The 21,032-nt window shown below is 34.8% G+C and overlaps 1 protein-coding gene across 2 annotated transcripts; it reads right to left on the bottom strand.

The window, feature by feature from the left end:
* Positions 1 to 7,502: 7,502 nt before the first annotated feature.
* On the bottom strand, positions 7,503 to 17,779 carry LOC147293788 (uncharacterized). 2 transcript variants are annotated; one of them, XM_086230368.1, is made up of 24 exons: positions 17,569 to 17,779; positions 14,684 to 14,901; positions 14,376 to 14,481; positions 14,053 to 14,154; positions 13,854 to 13,913; positions 13,689 to 13,767; positions 13,440 to 13,584; positions 12,835 to 12,958; positions 12,443 to 12,623; positions 11,870 to 11,898; positions 11,516 to 11,664; positions 10,804 to 10,906; positions 10,527 to 10,622; positions 10,381 to 10,436; positions 10,159 to 10,282; positions 9,492 to 9,554; positions 9,329 to 9,388; positions 9,079 to 9,240; positions 8,768 to 8,841; positions 8,590 to 8,683; positions 8,298 to 8,434; positions 8,125 to 8,205; positions 7,922 to 8,027; positions 7,503 to 7,804 (listed from the first exon to the last, which is right to left on the bottom strand). In XM_086230368.1, exons 1-24 carry the CDS (start codon positions 17,740 to 17,742, stop codon positions 7,733 to 7,735), a joined length of 2,595 nt encoding a protein of 864 aa, XP_086086494.1. In that variant the 5' UTR covers positions 17,743 to 17,779; the 3' UTR covers positions 7,503 to 7,732. The 2 variants fall into 2 exon arrangements, with proteins under 2 accessions (XP_086086494.1, XP_086086495.1); XM_086230369.1 differs by lacking the exons at positions 12,835 to 12,958; positions 13,440 to 13,584; positions 13,689 to 13,767; ... (3 more) ...; positions 14,684 to 14,901; positions 17,569 to 17,779 and having other exon boundaries at positions 11,855 to 11,898; positions 12,443 to 12,527.
* Positions 17,780 to 21,032: the final 3,253 nt, after the last annotated feature.

Below are 21,032 nucleotides of genomic sequence, written 5' to 3' on the forward strand. Positions count from 1 at the left end.
AAAAGTAGCAGGCTTGTGGGAAATTAGAGCAATTCACATCATTGTAACATATGTAATGGGTTAAGTATATGATTATTACTTGTAATTATACAATGAATCAGAGCACTCTATCCGTGCACTTGAATGATGAATGCAATATACAAGTTTTCTCAAGAAACTTCCAATTTCCTTTTATATATAATTTGGGAAAAAAAGATAGAGCATGGACAGTGGGAGTTCGTCTGCTGTCAGCTTGTGACAGCCATAAAGATTCTAAATAATGTGTTAAGGTCCACACATTTTTGGTTGCTTGGTTGCTGCCACCTTTCATGGAAACTTGGTCAATTATACACCATATATATGAGTCCCAAGTCTCAACTCGCAATCCAAATCAAATCCCTCCCAGTTTAATATTCCAGTTTAATATTTCAGGTTTAATTATGTGATGAGCGGATGGTTAGCCTGGTTAGGTGAGCAGAAAATTTTCCGCTCTATAGTGAGCGAGTGATCATTTCTGTATATATACAGGCCTCTTCAGGTGTGAGATCCCACATTTAGGCTTATTTGTGAGATCCTTTATGGGGTCCACTTCATATAGTATTTCAACGATTCAAACCGTCTATGTTTTAATTCTATATTCAAAGATCATCTTTGCAAAAAATTAAACAAATCGAAAATCATTAAGCTATCAAACGTTGATCAAATAAAGAGACGGACAAAATATTTTCGATAAACACTTGAAATGGTGATCATTTAATCAACGGTAAAATGGTTTCCGATTAACCTAATTTTTTGTAAGCACGATCCTTCAATGGAGATAAAAAAAAATAAACGGTTTCGATTATCAAAATACAATATAGAGTGGGCCCTATGAGGAATCTTATAAATAAGCTTAAATATAAGATCTCACACTTCAAGGGGTCTATATATATATATACATTTTTTTTGGTCGAAATATATATATATATACACACAGGAGATATATATGCTCATGTCAGTAACGATACCCGAAACATCCATATCGTCCATATGGGATATGGATTTATTTATGGATATGGTTTTTTATTCATGGTTTATTGTTTGTGAAATAGATACATTGTGCCTTTTGGGCTTGGATATGTTTGGAGTTCTTTCTTAGTTTGATGTGTTTTGGGCTGGCCCGTTTCTTTGAGCCTCTGATGTAATGTCTATCTTTTGTTAATGAAAAGTTGGAACCAAATAATTCATCTTTTTTGGCGATAAACAAGGATTTTCCATTGAATTTTTTTCCGTCCCAAAAAAGTCAATGAAAATTTCTTATTCATATATACAAGTATCAGTCGATCTTCTTGCCAAGTGGAGCACATAAACACAGATATTTTACATCGATGAATTGGATCTTAATCCAATTTCAACCCGAATTAGAATATGATACTATTAAGTGGACATAGTTTGTTCATTTCAATCTGGCAATTCGAATTACAACTCATTCTGTAAAGGGGAAGGTGCAGTAGTTAACTAATTAACTAGCTATAGCTAGCCAGCATTTGAATCCAAATCTGCTTGATGAATGGATTCTAGCCACGTACGTACTCTCATCCCATGCACAAATCATCACAAATTTACAACATCCACAAATGCTAGCTAGCTTTCCAAAGCTGTTATACATGCTAGCTAGCTACTACGTACTCTTATATGCAATTGCTTCGGTAATAATTCCGGGAAAAATATAGGATTAGAAAAAAGAAATAATTTATAATATATAAAATTAGAATTAATTTGATATCAAGAGCAGAAATAATCGGAAAAGACTTTGCTATCTATGTCCCATTGCTTCTCGTTTTCTTCGCACAACAAAGCCATGTCCATCACCACTCACCACTATTTGGGCAATTCCGCTATTTCTCTGATCTCTTTCCTCACAGAAAACCGCTGTCATAACCATAACCAATTCCAATTCACTCCATTCATCACCACCACCCAATCACATCTTTCCATCCTTCATTATTTCCTCACCCCCCCTTCTTTTAAGGGAAATGCTCTCTTTGTCTCCCCCGCCGGATATCTGACGCCAACCAAACACCTCTACCTCCACCTCATCCAGAATGGGCCACCACGCGCGACTTGAAATTTTAGAGTATTCACACAAGATTATGCAGCTAAAACAAGTAGATTTGGATTAATGAGAGAAAGGTTGAAATCTGGTTGAGAGTGCGGCTGTAAGCTCACCTCACTAACTCAAATACATGCATCTTACATCACCTTCAAAGAAAACAAAAGATGACCTAAAGAACCTGATACTACATTACAGCAAAGGTGATGTGGATTCATCACAGCCTTACATCAAGTTCTATACAAAATGACTAGATTGTCCTAAATGAAAAATAACAGCAAAAACATTATACTAAGGACATAAAGGACATTAACACTCTATTACTCCCCTTCACTGTTTTATTGCTTAACTCCCAAGAGACCACGAAGATATTGAAATTTGTCCTTTGGCAAAGCCTTGGTGAAAATGTCTACAAGCTGCTCCCCTGTTTGACAGTAAATCAAGTCAATCTCTCCATCTTCAACTGCATCTCGAATGAAATGGTGCTTTAGTGCAATGTGCTGGGTCCTGTTGTGAAATACAGGATTCTTGGCCATTGCAATAGCAGATTTGCTATCACACTTGATAGGAGTTGGCTCCCCTTGCAACTCACCAACATCAATAAGAATTCTTCTAAGCCACATAGCTTGAGAAGTAGCCAAGGCTGCTGCTACATATTCTGCTTCTGCCGTTGATTGTGCAACAGTTTGTTGCTTCTTTGAGCTCCAAGTGAACACAGTTGTTCCAACAGAGAATGCATACCCTGATGTACTCTTCATATCATCTTTACTGCCACCCCAATCACTATCACAGAAACTACACAGCCTAGGTTCTGTTCCCCTTTTGTATTCAATTCCAAAAGTTAGAGTTCCACTTATGTACCTCAAAACTCTCTTGGTTGTTCTAAGATGGATTTGAGTTGGCTTTTGCATGAATCTGGACAGCAGGGAAGTCGCAAACATTATGTCTGGTCTTGTTGCAGTTAAGTACATCAAGTTGCCCACAATGCTTCTATAATGTGCAGCATCAATTTCATCACTTCCATCATCTTTTTCAAGTTTTTCACTTGCTACTAAAGGAGTAGTGACCGGTTTACAACCTGCCATGCCCAACTTCCTAAGTATTGACTTGGCATACTTTTCTTGGGATATAAAGATGTTGTCATTCGTTTGAAACACGCCTATTCCCAGAAAATGATGCATTAAGCCTAAGTCACTCATCTCATATTTTTTCATCATTTCTGTCTTGAAATCATATATCATTTTCTCACAACTTCCAGTAAAAATCACATCATCCACATAAATTGAGACTAAGAGAATATCAGTTTTACCTTGAACTTTGATGTATAGAGTTGCTTCATTTTTACTTCTTTGAAAACCATTTTGCAAGAAGTAAGAGTCAATTTCTCCATACCAAGCCCTTGGTGCCTGTTTCAATCCATACAAGGCCTTTTTAAGTTTATACACTTTGAGTTCCTCACCTTTAACAACAAACCCTGGTGGATGTTCTACATATACATCTTCATTCAAAACCCCATTTAAGAAGGCTGATTTGACATCCAGCTGATGCAGAAACCAACCTTTCTGTGCTGCCAAAGCTATTAGGACTCTGACAATGTCCAGTCTTGCTACTGGTGCAAAAGTCTCGTAAAAGTCAATGCTGGGCTGCTGAGCATAACCCTTGGTAATTAATCTGGCTTTCTTTCTTTCCACTGACCCATCCACCTTTAATTTGACTTTGTACACCCACTTGACCCCAATTACTTCCTTGTCACTGGGTCTATTCACCAATTCACAGGTTGAGTTCTTCTCAATTACTGTAATCTCCTCCTTCATTGCTTTCCTCCATGCAGTATCCTTGACCGCTTCTTCAAAAGGTTCTGGTTCCAAGACACAGAAATTACAATGAGCATAGACATCGGCAAGGCTTCTCATTTTGATTGGAGTTGAACTTGGTGTTGAAGTTTGAGATTGAGTAGACTGAGGACTGGCAGTTTGTGGTGTTCGTATTGAAGTTGCTGGTTCAACTTCAATTTCTGTTTCTCCTTCTTCAAACTCTTCAGGCTGAATTTCATACCCTTTGACAGAGTTGTTTTTCCAATCCCAAATTGCATTTTCATTGAATATGACATCCCTACTGATGATTAATTTCTTGGTCTTCAAATCATATAGTCTATATCCTTTTGTATGGCTACTGTACCCCACAAAGATACACTTTGTACTTTTCTCTTCTAATTTATGCCTTTTCTGTTTTGGAACATGAACATAGCAGATTGAACCAAAGATCCTAAAGTGATTTATAGAAGGCTTTCTTCCACTCCAAGTTTCAATAGGTGTGAGATCTTTCACTGCTTTTGTGGGACATCTATTGAGTATTTAAGCTGCTGTGTGCACTGCTTCTCCCCAAAATTCATAGGGCAGATTTTTGTCATGCATCATTGTTCTAACCATCTCAACAATTGTCCTGTTCTTCCTTTTTGCCACTCCATTTTGTTGTGGAGTGTAGGATGCAGTGAGTTCTCTTTCAAGTCCCATCTCTTCACAAAATTTGTCAAACTCACTTGAAGTGTACTCACCTCCCTTGTCACTTCTCAATTTCTTAAGTTGAAGACCACTCTGTGTATTTACCATAGCCTTGAATTTCTTGAACACAGTTAGCACCTCTGACTTCCTTCTTAAGAAATAAAGCCAAATCATGCGTGAGTAGTCATCAACAAACAAGAGAAAATACTTGTTACCTGCATGTGTCTCAGTTTTCATTGGTCCACACACATCTGTGTGAATGAGCTCGAGAGGCTGTGTTGCTCTCCACGCTTGACTTTTAGGAAAAGAATCTCTGTGTTGTTTACCAATTGCACATCCTTCAAAAGGCTCAGATGCCTCTTGAATAACAGGAAGTCCAATCACTAGCTTTTGTTGTTCCATAAACTTCAAACCTTGAAAATGTAGATGACCAATCCTTCTATGCCATAACCATGAGGATTCAAGTACATCCATCTTTAAGGCAATTGAATAACCATTATAATTGAAGAAATAAGATGAATTTGGAGAAAAATAGATATGTTTTATGTTGGATACCAAATTGTTGTAGGTTAACTGGATAACTCAAGGTGGGTGCTGCCTATGGCTATGGTAGGTTGTAAATCACAGGCTTTTAGTGACCAAAAGAACTTAAGAGAAAAGAAGAAGGTGATTTAGGGTTGGTGTAAAGAATTAGAGGAGGCACAAAAAAAAAAAAAAAAAAAAAAAAAAAAGGAGAAGTGAGAGGTGGAATATAAGCAGAAAGATCAAGGCACCAAGCCTTTCAACAACATAATTTTCATTTAAGTGAGAGAGTGTTCTTTTCTTGTCTCTTTGTGTAAGCTTCTGATATCTATATATCTCTGAATATCATCAAAGGCACACTATTCTGTGGGAACAATTGAATTGTCTCTTGCGTGTTATGTTAGATAGATGCAACGATGTATATTTACTTCTGCTGCATAACCACTGGTTTAATTTTTAGGTTGAGGCTAAGAGGGCCCTCTCAAGAGAGGAGCAGCAAACCACTGGTCGAACTGGAAATGCTAATCCTGCCAGAAATGCTGGAAGTGGTGGAAATGTTAGAACCAAGAAGATATTTGTTGGAGGGTTGCCTCCCACTCTAAGTGAAGAAGGATTCCGTGAGTATTTTGAAGGTTTTGGCCATGTAACCGATGTAGTAGTAATGTATGACCAAAATACTGGTCGTCCTCGTGGATTTGGTGGTCCGGGTGGGGAGCAAGGGAGTGGTGGTAGCTACATCGGAAGTGGTTATGGCGATTCAAATGGAAATTCAGGTTATGGAAATGCTGGTTGGAGATCTGATCCATCACAGGCTTCTGGAAATTATGGTGGTCAGGCAAATGGCGCTCACGCTGGGCAAGTTGGTTATGGTGGTGGATATGGCAGTGCTCAGGCACGACAAGCCCAACAGCAGTAGTTTTGATGGTTGGCTGTTCAATTGAAGTTTCATCTTGTTTTATGGACCTGTATCTCTTTATGCATGAGCTAGTAATGGTTTCTCATCACCAGCGGCAGCAGCAGGAACAGCTCAAGTTGGATGGCAATGCTTTGGGACTGGTTGGATTGCTCAAATCCTAGTTGTTTGCAGTATCTATTTTGGTAGTCTATAATAAGTGGTATTTTAGTTCGTACTAATACCACCCAGGTTTGTGGTTGCATGGCAGAATGTGAGGTGAACAGCCTACGGTATGTTGACTCGAGCAGTTAAGCCAGTTTCACTTTAATATATCTTTGATTGTGTAAGGCTGTGTTTTAAATCGTAGGAGCAGTTCATGGATTATTGTTCCAGAGTTCAGAGAAGCAGAGATGAGGTGTTTCTGTTAAAAATGGTTTTTATAGAACTTTGGAATGAAGTAGAAATTCCATTGGTTTTTTATTTATTTATTTTTCCACATTTGAGGGCTAGTTTTTGTTACGCATTATTATTTATTTCAATAAGAATTATGATTGTTGTAAGAGAAGTAGACTTTTTTTTTTTCTTTTTTCTTTTTTTCTCCTACCTTGTTTTAGAGTACCATGCCCTGTTTCTTGTTTGATCTGTGCTGGGACGCGTCCTGCTTTGACTGAACTACAGGGAAGCTCTCAGTGTACCCTTAGATGTTTCTCGGCATGTTATCTAAGTTAACATACAATCAAATAAGTTATGGTCTTGTGGTTAATTGGTTTGCTAAATTGACATACGAGAAGGTTGGTTAAAAACGAATCTCTAGATGGTTAAAGATCAATTTTGCATGTTCCTTATTACGAGTAGTTTTTACAAAGAATCAAACTTATAAATATAATACCTGAAGATGGAATGTGATTAGTTCTCACTTCTCACCCCTCTATAATAGGAACATGAACATCCATCCTTAGGTGATTGTTTTGTGGCTTTTACAACAAATCAGATTACTTTGGTTCTATTTTTCAATCTTGCATGTGTTAACTGACTTTAATTGATATGATCTTTTTAGAATTATTGAAGAATTTGAAACCGAATTCTCTCTTCATTTGAGTTGGATTGGTGCGTGTATGGGATAAGAGAGGACACCTACCATACAGAATCTAACTAAAAAAAAAAGGTCAACAAAGCTTGTGATGTTATGAATTACATTTTATAATCTTATCAAATTTGTGCCCCAAAAAAACGACATCTGTTGTATAATATTTAATGGTGGTGTATTACTCACATGATCTATTTATAAAGAGTGTTTCACATTTGATGGTTATGAGTTAGTCACATGATGTATTTAGATGTGAATTGTGAGACATCACTTTCATTTTTTTCATGCTGATAAAACTACAAATGAAAGACAAGCCGGATGATAAAAGATTATTTTTTCTTCTGTTTTTTAGCAAAGATCATAGCAGAGTATAGTAAATGTAGAACACATCAGTTTTTCAAGAAAGATGGCTTGTTCAATCCAAAATGACAGATAAACCATCTGCATAACATTCTGATCAAAGTCAAACAACAAAGAAAAGAGGTCGGATCCTCTTACAACGACCAAGAAGGGTTCATTGTATAAATCAATAGTAATAATAAAATCAAGAAAAAAGAAACAAAAAATGCCAGCAACGAATTATTTGTCCTGAACTTGAACCTTGGGGTCATAACAGAACATAACAACTTTCCTTTCTTTTGGTGAAAACACAACTTTCAATATGCTGAAGGGAAGCCTTTGTATGGATTGGTGAACTCAGGAACATTCCCAGGACGTGAAAATACAATCTGCATCACACAAGAATATCATACGCATGCAACTCTTTAGTTGTTGTAGCTCCAAAGAGCATGCATCAATATCTGAAAATTATTAACTGAATGAGTGCCAAGTGTAGAAATATATACCTGGTAATTTCCAAGTGTATGTGTCTTAAAACCAGCAGCACTGTAATTAAAATAATATTCCCATGTCCGAATGAATTTTTCATTGAATCCAAGAGCGAGTATTTCACTATAAACACAGAAGTCATTGCACCAGCATCATAATCTAAAACTTCTATAACATCTTAGCATCACAACGATGACAATTTACATTGTTATCTTCTTACCTATGTCTCTCAAAGAAATTTTTTCTCCAATATCTCAGTGTTTGGTAGTAATGAATTCCAACATTTTCCAAGTGCTCCACACTGCAGTAATGAAATTCCCATTAAGTCAAAATAAGAACAGTATAACAAGAACTTACAGCTAATGACATTGTTCCCATGGTAACAGATCATACCTGAGTCTGGAACCAGCAACCATGGATGATGTTACCCTACTTAATGAAGGTAGACATCCACCAGGAAAAATATATTCCTTTATGAAGTCTGAACTTCGCCTGTACTCATCATAACGTTCATCCGGTATTGATGTGAACTAAAGAAAGATCAAATACCCTCAACTATTAGCAATGTGTAGGATGTTACCATTTTTAGGAGTTGAATTTATTGGTTTAAATAGTTGAACAACTTGATATTACAGCACTATAGTTAACTAGTTCTAACTTGAGACAGCACTATATTGGATGTTACCTGTAGGACAAGAAGCCCATTTTCTGCTAGAACAGATTCACAGCAAGCAAAGAATTCGTCCATGAATTCATGGCCGACACTTTCTAGCATCTCGCTGAAAAATTCCACCAAAGATCAAGGTATGCCCAGAAATATTATTCAATATTCATGGAGTAAATTGGGTGGGAACAATACTCACCAAGATATGATTCTGTCATATTTGTATTTAGCAGGCAATTGGCGGTAGTCACACAGAAGAAATCTGATATGGTCCTGGAAGCAATTTATTGAAATTAATTATGAAGTGACTTGCCAGTTAAGATCCCAATCTAGTAGGAACCTTACATAACATAGTTGACAGATCGACTTGAGCATTTGAGGGTAAGGCCTTGACTCTTGAGTATAGGATACAGATTACAAATGATATATGTTGCTTTACACTACATGTACATGCATTCAACACCATGATATATGCTTACATATAAATATACAACTGATAAAAGTTTATACCTGAAGGCCAGCATCTTTCACTTTCTTTTGCGCATACTTCAGTTGTTCCTCAGACAAAGTGATGCCAGTGAATCTGCAGCCAGTTTGTTTGACGACTTCAATAGCTAAGCTTCCCCAGCCACATCCAATCTCTAGAACTTCATGGTTCTTATCAATTCTAGCCTAGATTAATTGAAAGGACAAACAAATTGAAATAGCAGAGAATAAAGTATATCAAAAGCTTGACAGAGTTCTCATAGAGAAGACTCACCTTCTCAATGAGAACTGAGATTTTCCTCAGCTGCGCAGTCTTCAAGTCTTCATCTTCTGCCTTTAAAATGACTCAACACAGTAACGAAAAATAAGTTAACCTACAATGTACTTTCTTTCATGCAGTGCTCACAGTAAACTTATTGGAAGCTGATGATTCTGACCTTAAATACAGCAGTGGAATACGTCATTGTTTCGTCCAAGAACAGGGAAAACAGTTCATTACTCTAGAGCACAAAAAAGTAGTAGTCAGTTGATAAACAAACAAAGTAACAGTGAGCTTCTTCATGCTTGATGCTAAGTTGGATTCAGTACATCACCTTAAATAAAACAAACTAACTCTCTGTGAAAAAGGAAACTCAGTCTCATACTACATGTCTTAACCCATTGGCACAGGCATAGTATAACTGTATAACAATAAATCAAGTTTGAAGTCTATTCTGTCCCACCCATTAATAAGAAAAAAAAAAAAAACTACTTCTTAAAGCCCTCCCTCATTTTTTATTCCATTAGCACTAAAGCTTGAAGCATATCTTACAAGTATTTCTATAATCATGCTTATATGTAAACATGCATATGTACGTTAAGAAACTTGATATTGATATTGATTATTTTTACTCCATTAGCTTGTTGTCAGGAGTGCCTTCGTCAACTTTTTCCCAAGACATCAAATGTAACAATTACTTTAGGCAACCAGCTGAGTTGTTGCTCAGGTGATAAAAAGGGTTTTGATTTGGGTAGAGATCCTAGTTTCTAGTCTTAATCATTTTAAGATCAATAAAAAGAAAACATAGAAAATAATAACTAATTTCCAGGATATAATTTGTATACCAGGTCATAATGACGAGAGATGTTCCTGCGAGCCTGTGTAAGAGTATTTTGCCTTGAAACATGCTGAAAGAAATATTTTGCTGAGGCTATACTAGCTGTGAATAACAATGGCGTCCACCATCCCCTATAACAAACAAAGGTGAGTTCTGAATCTAATGAGATTAAAGGACTATTAGCTATATTATTTTTCAAGTTTAAGCCAGTAACTCCATCACAATACACCTTTTCTTATTCAATTTTGACTCTGAAGTATTTGAATCTCTGTTGGCAATAAGAATCTGGAAAAGAAATTAGCAAGAAAATAAATTCTGTGAAAAATTGCAAAGTAAACAAATGATTTTGCACTGGACACTGATCAGTTATCTTACCATAAAAAGATTTAAAAGACCTTTGTCTTTATCAATGAAAGAAAAATCCCCGCTGATATATGCATCTGCAAGGCCTAAATCAGCCTGTGTCATTACCTGAAAAACAAATTCTACTGCTTATCAGTGTAAGTGACTTCTTGCTTTTATAATGATATGATTCTACATGGCAATATACTGTCTGCCTGTTCTTAATGAAGAATTAATTCCTTTTAAATTTTATACCTTGTAGTACATAATTCCCGTTAAAAAGTGTTAAAATCAAACAAAGAACGCTTACCTTCCAGTAAAACTGAGGATTGTGAACTTTAAGAACACATTTTAGAGAGCACCCTTTTCTGGTTCCCTCAAAGGTGAACATTGTGCCCCCTTCCTCTAATAAACTATAAGATGACAAGGCACAATGTAATAATTATCTCCATAACAGATAAAACTTATTCGACATAATGAAAGATAATAAAAGGAGTAGTTTATAGTGGCGATAAAGGCATATTAAGATTGGGATGACTTTAAAAAATTGGAGAAACAGTTATCATATTGTTAAACAACTATCAGACCCCAAAAACTTAAGTTGTTAGGGTATGGACCAACAATGTATATCAAGCTAATGCATATAAGATAAGAAGATTAAATCAAGATAGTTGGCGCATGCAATGCAGATCATTAACTATAAGCTTGTGATTTGTATGATTCAACTTGAGCGAAGGTCCAAAAACACACAGCATAAAGGAATTTTGCTTTCAGAATCTGCAGATAAAGGCTACGAATTAGCCAATTGCAAAAAGCACAAAATACCCCTTTCCAAGTTTACTGCATAAACACTTCACTTTTAAGGCACAGAAATAAAGAAAAAAAAAAATCAGATGTTGAGATGCATGAGAGATAAAAAAGGAATTTGTGGTATTAGAAATGAATGCTTCATATGAGCCAAGAACGAAGGAAGAAGATGCTTATGAATTAGAAGTCTAATTAAGAACACATGTATTACTCACATTAAACATCCAGTTGAGATATAATGTCTAAGAAATCTAGTAACGAAAAGGCGTGCTCCTGTTTCTGTCAGTGATGGAACCATGTGTTTTGGGTTTTCCAAGAGGGCACAACCTTTTCCAAGCATACCATGTGCTGCTGCCACTCCAGCCTGCAAAGTAGTACACTTCACTGTTAATCTGAAATCCACTAATTTTATTGATTTTTGAAAATACCTTGGAGGAAAGAATTGTGTGGGATTTATATAGTCAAAATGAAGAGCTACCTAGGACGTCAACCATTTTTTCGTATCTTACCACACAACATATTTAAATCGGCTATACGATAAAATAATAACTTACTCCATCATATCATACCTTTAATCCATCCTCATGGAAGCCATAACCTGAAAATGAAAGGTAACATAGACAGTCAGATGATTAATAAAAGCTAATCAAAATTTAAAAAAGGAACATAGGTAAATCTCAGCTCTGTGCAATGGAAATTAAGGTAGTCCTAAATATAGTAACCATCTCATCAATGCATAAACACAAAATGTATGAGTGCCAAAAACCTGTATACATTCCATTTACTTAGATGCAAAGGTTTTGCAGGAGTTTTCATTGGTACTTGAGTTGCAGCCCCCTCTTATTGGTGCTTTTAATTTTTTATTCTCTCATTGAAGATAAAGGAAACAGTTAGCAAGAAACATCATTTCATACTTCAATAGAAAGATATTCATTTAAGACTGCAAGTTCTACAAGTGCATATTTGTACGCAAGCTTATGCATACAAATTTATGAAATCCCTAATTTCAGTTTCAGGAAATTTGAAAGACTTATGGCATTCAATGGTGTTTATACAAAAAGATAGATAGAGCTAAACATAAATTATGTGATTGAAAAAAAACTAGTATATCTATTAATTTCTCACAAGCAGTAAAACCTCACCCTGGTATGATCCACAGAACCAAATTCCTCTCTTTCCTTGAATACTAGGAAGCTCAAGCGAAGCTTTCGATGCAGCAACAGATGGGACTGGATGGCTTGTTGACCACTTAAGCAAGGTATGTTTTGGTGTATGATCTGGATTGAGAGTCACAAGAAATGGTAGACCTTTTTCATCAATGTTCTGCACATTCAGAAATTCCAGGGAATGATTAAATCATTTAATAGCAAAAGGGAACAATTTCTTGGAGTGAAGTTCCACAACTTGCTTCTTTTCTTATACACATGAGGCAAAATATGAAACTCATCGGATCAACTCCCAGATTTTACTGTTTTAATGATGTTGAGCACTAAGAGAAGTTAAATTCTCATACGAACATGCACACTATATATACCTGAAGCACATTGAGCCAGTATGTCAAGCATACTTTGTTGCCTGTACTTCCGAGAAAATTCCATGCACTCCATGCTGCTGGGTTTTGGGGCATTAAATTTTTGTCGCGGTGAAGGAAAATATCACTGCCAATAGAGAGTTGAAAAATGATTGTGCATTGACTGAATTAGCTATAGGAGACAATAGGCCAAATCAACTTCTGCATACGCATTTTTCCCAAACCAAAAAGGTAGAGATAGCACATGATCAGGTACACTATTATAAATTGATTTTCTGAGTAGAATTCAAGTGTCCTAGTCCTAAGCTCAATGGAGCAGAATTACCATCTTTCAACAGAAATGACAATTATCCAACAAATATGAATAAACAAAATAGTCCGTGGGAAAAAAATTGGAACTTAATTGTCACTGGAAGATACAAATAGAAACTTATGTATCTCAGAATATAATATCAAAACAATTCACTTTACAAATGTCAGGATATGCATTAACCATGAACCATAAATATATAGAACCCATTTAAGTAATGATTATTACATGTTTAGTCAACAACACATAGCAAGATTACAGGTATTAATGTGAAGAGGTGGGATAATAAAAAGTGTACCTGTAAACATATCGGAAAGCACCAAGTACTCTCAGTTCATCTGATGTTGCTTGGTCTCCTAATATTCTCACGGCATCAGGGGCGTGGACAGCCATTATGCATCCATTGTATATTTCCTCAAAACCATCTCCAGAGAGTACAGTACCTGCTACCTCTCATATAAACTCTGTTAGTAAATCACTCATTACATGTTCATTTAAAAAGAAGCAAAAGGCCAAAGGAGTCACAACTACCAATTTTACTACTCACCCTCATCAGTTGTGGAAACCTTATGTACCTCACAACTAGTTCTTATCTGACACCCTTTCCTCTCCAGCACTTCTCTAACCTGAATTTGTTAACCAAACATGAGCTACAGAAAACATTTACTTTAAATTAGGACCTTAAAAACAGTGTTTTCAGGAAAATTTGCACCTTCTTCACATAGCAATGTGAACGCCATCTGACAGTAAGCCACTGTGGGCGGCCAAATAGCTGCAGTGTAAACCACACCAAGGTTAAGAATACAAAATAATTGTTGACTCACATCCTAATAGTTTAACCTTTTAGAAAGTTTGCAATGACATATATAGGGTTTTGGGTTCAGCTAAAAGGTGGAAACATAATAACGTACCTGAAGTAGATGATGATTGCGACAAAATGAAAGAACAGAGAAAGCTGAGAAGCTCATAACCCCTTCAGAAGGACAGGACCAAATTGAACCACATATTGGAATCTGTAAACAATAATGACATTACTTTTTCCAGCAAGTAATTAACATATTAATTGTTGTTTTGGTGCAAAGGGCTAAAGGGGAGGACGAGAATCAAACTTCCACACCACCAGAGCTATGAATTCTTGGTGATTCCTCGAAGCATTTAGTCAGGAATCAAGTATTATTTGACTTAAAAAGCTCAAAAGATGTCACATAAATACTTGAGTGATCTCACAACTCACAACATAAGCCTTCTGAAATAATTCAGAGTAGCCATGTGACTGGATAAACTGCCCCAAGGTCTCATTGCGATCAATGTCCGGGTTGTTCTCAAGCACCTCAAGATAACTGCAACAAAACATAGAACACATGACATGCATAATTAAGTTATCTATAATATCTGTGTAGAAGTTAGAGCTAGCTCCCAACCAAAAACCAATTGTCATCAAGTTACATTATATATTGTAACACAAAGCTTGAGCATTCCCAATGTGGTATATACTTTCAACAATCTATCTGCAGATGGAGGGAGACCATTTGAATTACTTACCTGATCACATCATGTTTGAACTTGGTGATTTCTCGAAGCATTTGCCAAAAGTATGGATTGAACAAGTTCGTCTTCTGTGCAAACACACTTGACAACCCATTTCGACTACCCCATTCATAGCCCCTTCCATTGTCTAAGCTGGCTGAGAAGGACATATCAGATGTCTCCATATCAACTCCAAGGCTCTCAAAGAACTCCATCATGTTTGGATACGTCACCTGCAGTCCAATTTATTCCATATATACATTCCATTGTCATAACCCAACATTAAAATCAGAATTGCTATCTGGGTTATGCAGGGAACCTGCTATATATGTGAGTTTTGTCGTCATCAAACTGAAAGTACAGACCACACTTGTTCTATTAATTAGCTTTGTGACTCTAGTTAGGATCAATTAAAAATCTTACGTAAATACTAAATAGCTAAGAGAGATTTTTTTAGTTACTATATACTAAGATAGGATGATTCTCTTATACAAGAAATTTTTCATAAGTAAAGGATTCTCGCAAAGAATCTCGTCCCAAGAAGCTTTCATGTATATAATTGCCATAAAAGATTCCCGTGTAGAATTCTGTTTGAATCAAGTGTGGACGAGAATCTCTTAACTAAGCTACAGTGTAACGAGTTCAAACTTCCATGTTGTGTGTAACCTTAAATTTACCAACAAAACTAAAATGAGCATATGAAAGGAGACATTTTTTTATGTGATTCTAAACTCTAAATCCTTATTCTTAATGATTGTACACGTATTAAAATTTAAATGGATTTATAACACTATAATGGCATGACATGTGTGTTACCATCACTCATAATAATTTTAATAAAAGATGGTAGGTTTGTATATATAGTATCAGTGATAAATAATATGAAAATGCAGCAATGACATGCTACGCATAGGTTTGACAACATCTTTTGAGTTTTCAGTTTTGTGTTGGACTGAAACAGTTGCATAAATCATAGGGTGAGGTGATGAGACAATTTAGAAATATTTCATTCAGTTGCATAAATCCCATACAAAGCTCTATTATTTCAACTATAAATTTAGTATATAATCCAAAATAAATCAACAATTTTAGTAATAGTTAGATTTATTGTTTATTTATTTGATAATAGTTAAATAATCAAATGATTTATGATTTGGTTGGTTTTTTGGTAAAGATAATCTTTAAAGATTGATCTAAAAATTAAATGGTTTTAATTATAAGACTACATTGTAGAATGAGAGTAATATATAAGAAACAATATCGAAAACGAAGATAGATTGGATTAGAATGAGAAAAACTTGTATGTAACAAGTGTATATAATTATTCTCTCACAACATCTCCTCACATTCTAGTTATGTGACTATATATTATGAGAGAAAAAATGTATATACCCATTACGTACAAGTTTTTCTCAATTATAATTCCTCTTAATTTAGTATATGTATCATTAGTTCAGTTGATTCTAAATCCTTAAATATTTGTGTTAGATTGAATAGATAAGAGACTGAGTGCATGGGCGATGAAAAAGACTAATTATCCAACAATTTTCTTAACTATTTTACATGCAACAACATATATGTTAGAAAATAGTTTGAGTTTGATGACGTGCTTAGCTTATAATTATGGAAGCTACCAACTAATGACGTTGCATTAGTGATTAACTGAATAAAATATATGTATACTTTGACATTGGAGCTAATTTATTAGTTTTCTAACATTCATAGTTATTTGTTTAAGTGATACGGAAGGAAATCTACCAAGCGAAAATCAAAACATCCTAATTTTTTAATCCTATGGTGTGAGCAAAATTATTAGGTATATCGGATATACCACGGGTATATTCTTTTCAATGATGTTAGACAACTGTACATATTTGATATTCCTAATAATTCTCACGATGTGGGGGCCCAATCCCTTGCATGGGAACGCATCACTGCTCCTAGTAGTATACTAGTATTATCTTCCCCCTTCTTATGGACAAAATTCAAGAATAAACAGCTCATATATGAAAATATGAAAATACGAATGGTCAAGGCTAAAAAAGAAACTCAGTCACTAAAATGGATTATTTTATAAAATTTCCCAAATAATGTCAGTATATTATGCGCGCATGACATATGAATAGTTAGTCAACCGTCAACCATTAATTAATGTAGGCTTCGTAAAAGTTTCACATTTGTTTATCTTAGCGCACGAATGAAAATACTGGCTATTTGTTTAACAATTAATATTTCTCTTCACTTTATTGGAAGATAATCAAAGTTCGAATATCCAATCCCCATATAAAAAATAAAAATGTATGGATCTAATAAATCACAAAGTAGCACGCTCAACCCCTCATGAGCGTGGAGCCATTTCAAGCTGGAACTAGCCCCTTGATTTCTAACCTAAATGGTGTCTTGGGAATCTAAGGTTTATAATGTATATTTGAGTTTTACAATTAAAATCTAGAAAAGATGGGAAATTTTTTGCATTTTGCTTAATGAACCATTTTAACTAAAAAAGTATTTGAGGAGATGATCCAAATTTTTCCTGGCAAAAAACAAAGATTGCAAGAAGTTAAATTTTAATTTGAGCTGTATATGTATGGTCTATATATGTCCTTTTTATTGATAATACTCAAAGATATTGGATGACTCTTAGATTTTTTTTTTTTTTTTTTGCCACTTTAAAATTTCATTAAAAGCAAAAACAGTATAGAGAGATAACAACAGAACAGAAAGACAAAAAACCAACACCAGACTATCACCTAAATAACTTCAAACCAAAAAATACTACTAACCAAAAAAATAGAAAACAGAGTTTTCTTTTTCTTTTTTATAAGAAAGAAAACAGAGAATTTATGTGCAAAAATAAGCAAGAGATGCATAGAATTAATAAGACTAGGAGTTGTACTTACACGATTGAAGACCATGAAACCAAGGTCCAAATCAACACCATCAAATGTGACAGTTCTGGCATGGCCGCCCAAGTAGTCTTCCTTGTCATACAGTACCACCTCCACCCCTTCCTTTGCAAGAACATAGGCTGACACCAAACCACTAATACCAGCACCAACCACTGCCACTCTCATCTTTCACTCACCTATGTACCTTTTACTTCAAAGCCTCCTACATATATATACATGAATGATTAGTTATGTAGCCTATATTATATTTTATTATATATATATATATATATATATACACACATTAGAAGTCAAAGGAAGATAGCCAGCAAAGTGGCATTAACCACACACACTTTTATATATATATATATAAGTCTAGTAAGTGGGTTAATTGTATAGTGTACATATCTTGTATGTGCATATATATATATACAGCTTCCTTCTGTTAAGGTATACCTCAACTTATTTATGTTGAGGTATACCTTATTGGGGCTCACACGAGTCGTTTTGTGTCGATCCGAACCGTTCAATTTTTATATCTCCATAGATAGATCATCTTTGCAAAAAATTAGCCAAATCGGAAATCATTTGCCTATCTAACTTTGATCAAATAAATGGACGAACCAAATATTTTCGATGAAACCGTCCATTTGTTTTATCAAAGTTAGATAGGCAAATAATTTCCGATTTGGCTAATTTTTTACAAGGATGATCTATCAATGAAGATGATCCTTGTGAACGGTTTGGATCGACACAAAACGACTCGTGTGGGCCCCAACAAGTTCATACCTCAACTTAAATAAGTTGAGGTATACCTCAACAGAAGGAGCCTGTATATATATATATCTATATATATATATAAATACATGCAATTGAAAAAAAAAAATGGATCTAATAAATCACAAAGTAGCACGCTCAACCCCTCATGAGCGTGGAGCCATTTCAAGCTGGAACTAGCCCCTTGATTTCTAACCTAAATGGTGTCTTGGGAATCTAAGGTTTATAATGTATATTTGAGTTTTACAATTAAAATCTAGAAAAGATAGGAAATTTTTTGCATTTTGCTTAATGAACCATTTTAACTAAAAAAGTATTTAAGGAGATGATCCAAATTTTTCCTGGCAAAAAACAAAGATTGCAAGAAGTTAAATTTTAATTTGAGCTGTATATGTATGGTCTATATATATATATGTCTTTTTTATTGATAATACTCAAAGATATTGGATGACTCTTAGATTTTTTTTTTTTTTTTTGCCACTTTAAAATTTCATTAAAAGCAAAAAACAGTATAGAGAGATAACAACAGAACAGAAAGACAAAAAACCAACACCAGACTATCACCTAAATAACTTCAAACCAAAAAATACTACTAACCAAAAAAATAGAAAACAGAGTTTTCTTTTTCTTTTTTATAAGAAAGAAAACAGAGAATTTATGTGCAAAAATAAGCAAGAGATGCATAGAATTAATAAGACTAGGAGTTGTACTTACACGATTGAAGACCATGAAACCAAGGTCCAAATCAACACCATCAAATGTGACAGTTCTGGCATGGCCGCCCAAGTAGTCTTCCTTGTCATACAGTACCACCTCCACCCCTTCCTTTGCAAGAACATAGGCTGACACCAAACCACTAATACCAGCACCAACCACTGCCACTCTCATCTTTCACTCACCTATGTACCTTTTACTTCAAAGCCTCCTACATATATATACATGAATGATTAGTTATGTAGCCTATATTATATTTTATTATATATATATATATATATACACACATTAGAAGTCAAAGGAAGATAGCCAGCAAAGTGGCATTAACCACACACACTTTTATATATATATATATAAGTCTAGTAAGTGGGTTAATTGTATAGTGTACATATCTTGTATGTGCATATATATATATATATCTATATATATATAAATACATGCAATTGAAAAAAAAAAAATGGATCTAATAAATCACAAAGTAGCACGCTCAACCCCTCATGAGCGTGGAGCCATTTCAAGCTGGAACTAGCCCCTTGATTTCTAACCTAAATGGTGTCTTAGGAATCTAAGGTTTATAATGTATATTTGAGTTTTACAATTAAAATCTAGAAAAGATAGGAAATTTTTTGCATTTTGCTTAATGAACCATTTTAACTAAAAAAGTATTTAAGGAGATGATCCAAATTTTTCCTGGCAAAAAACAAAGATTGCAAGAAGTTAAATTTTAATTTGAGCTGTATATGTATGGTCTATATATATATATATATGTCCTTTTTATTGATAATACTCAAAGATATTGGATGACTCTTAGATTTTTTTATTTTTTTTTGCCACTTTAAAATTTCATTAAAAGCAAAAAACAGTATAGAGAGATAACAACAGAACAGAAAGAAAAAAAACCAACACCAGACTATCACCTAAATAACTTCAAACCAAAAAATACTACTAACCAAAAAAATAGAAAACAGAGTTTTCTTTTTCTTTTTTATAAGAAAGAAAACAGAGAATTTATGTGCAAAAATAAGCAAGAGATGCATAGAATTAATAAGACTAGGAGTTGTACTTACACGATTGAAGACCATGAAACCAAGGTCCAAATCAACACCATCAAATGTGACAGTTCTGGCATGGCCGCCCAAGTAGTCTTCCTTGTCATACAGTACCACCTCCACCCCTTCCTTTGCAAGAACATAGGCTGACACCAAACCACTAATACCAGCACCAACCACTGCCACTCTCATCTTTCACTCACCTATGTACCTTTTACTTCAAAGCCTCCTACATATATGTTACTTCAAAGATTCCAACAATTTTCTTAACTATTTTACATGCAACAACATATATGTTAGAAAATAGTTTGAGTTTGATGACGTGCTTAGCTTATAATTATGGAAGCTACCAACTAATGACGTTGCATTAGTGATTAACTGAATAAAATATATGTATACTTTGACATTGGAGCTAATTTATTAATTTTCTAACATTCATAGTTATTTGTTTAAGTGATACGGAAGGCAATCTACCAAGCGAAAAGCAAAACATCATAATTTTTTAATCCTATGGTGTGAGCAAAATTATTAGGTATATCGGATATATCACGGGTATATTCTTTTCAATGATGTTAGATAACTGTACATATTTGATATTCCTAATAATTCTCACGATGTGGGGGCCCAATCCCTTGCATGGGAACCCATCACTGCTCCTAGTAGTATACTAGTATTATCTTCCCCCTTCTTACAGACAAAATTCAAGAATAAACAGCTCATATACTTATCATATTGAAGTTGGGTGAGAACCTTACAACAAATATTAAGAGAAATTATACTAAATAGCCTTTTTTAGGATTTGACTTACTTGTTTAGCACATACGGGAAAATTGTAACATTTATAACTTTTCTTTCTTCATTTGAATGGACTATAATACCCTTGATATAAATACTCCTAGATCAAAATTGTCACTCTCTCTCTCACCAGTCGCCAAC

Source organism: Dryas octopetala, chromosome 2, assembly GCF_963921425.1.
Source record: "Dryas octopetala chromosome 2, drDryOcto1.1, whole genome shotgun sequence".
Taxonomy (NCBI): domain Eukaryota; kingdom Viridiplantae; phylum Streptophyta; class Magnoliopsida; order Rosales; family Rosaceae; genus Dryas; species Dryas octopetala.

Bases quoted from the DNA above. Each gene is read 5' to 3' on its own strand.
- LOC147293788 (XM_086230368.1), bottom strand. From the start codon at position 17,742: ATGAGAGTGGCAGTGGTTGGTGCTGGTATTAGTGGTTTGGTGTCAGCC. The intron at 11,899-12,442 runs GTGAGGTTTTAC...TTTCATTTTCAG, and splicing joins GTTCTGTGGATCATACCAGG to GTTATGGCTTCCATGAGGAT. The intron at 8,206-8,297 runs GTATGATCTGTT...TCATTACTGCAG, and splicing joins GTTGCTGGTTCCAGACTCAG to TGTGGAGCACTTGGAAAATG.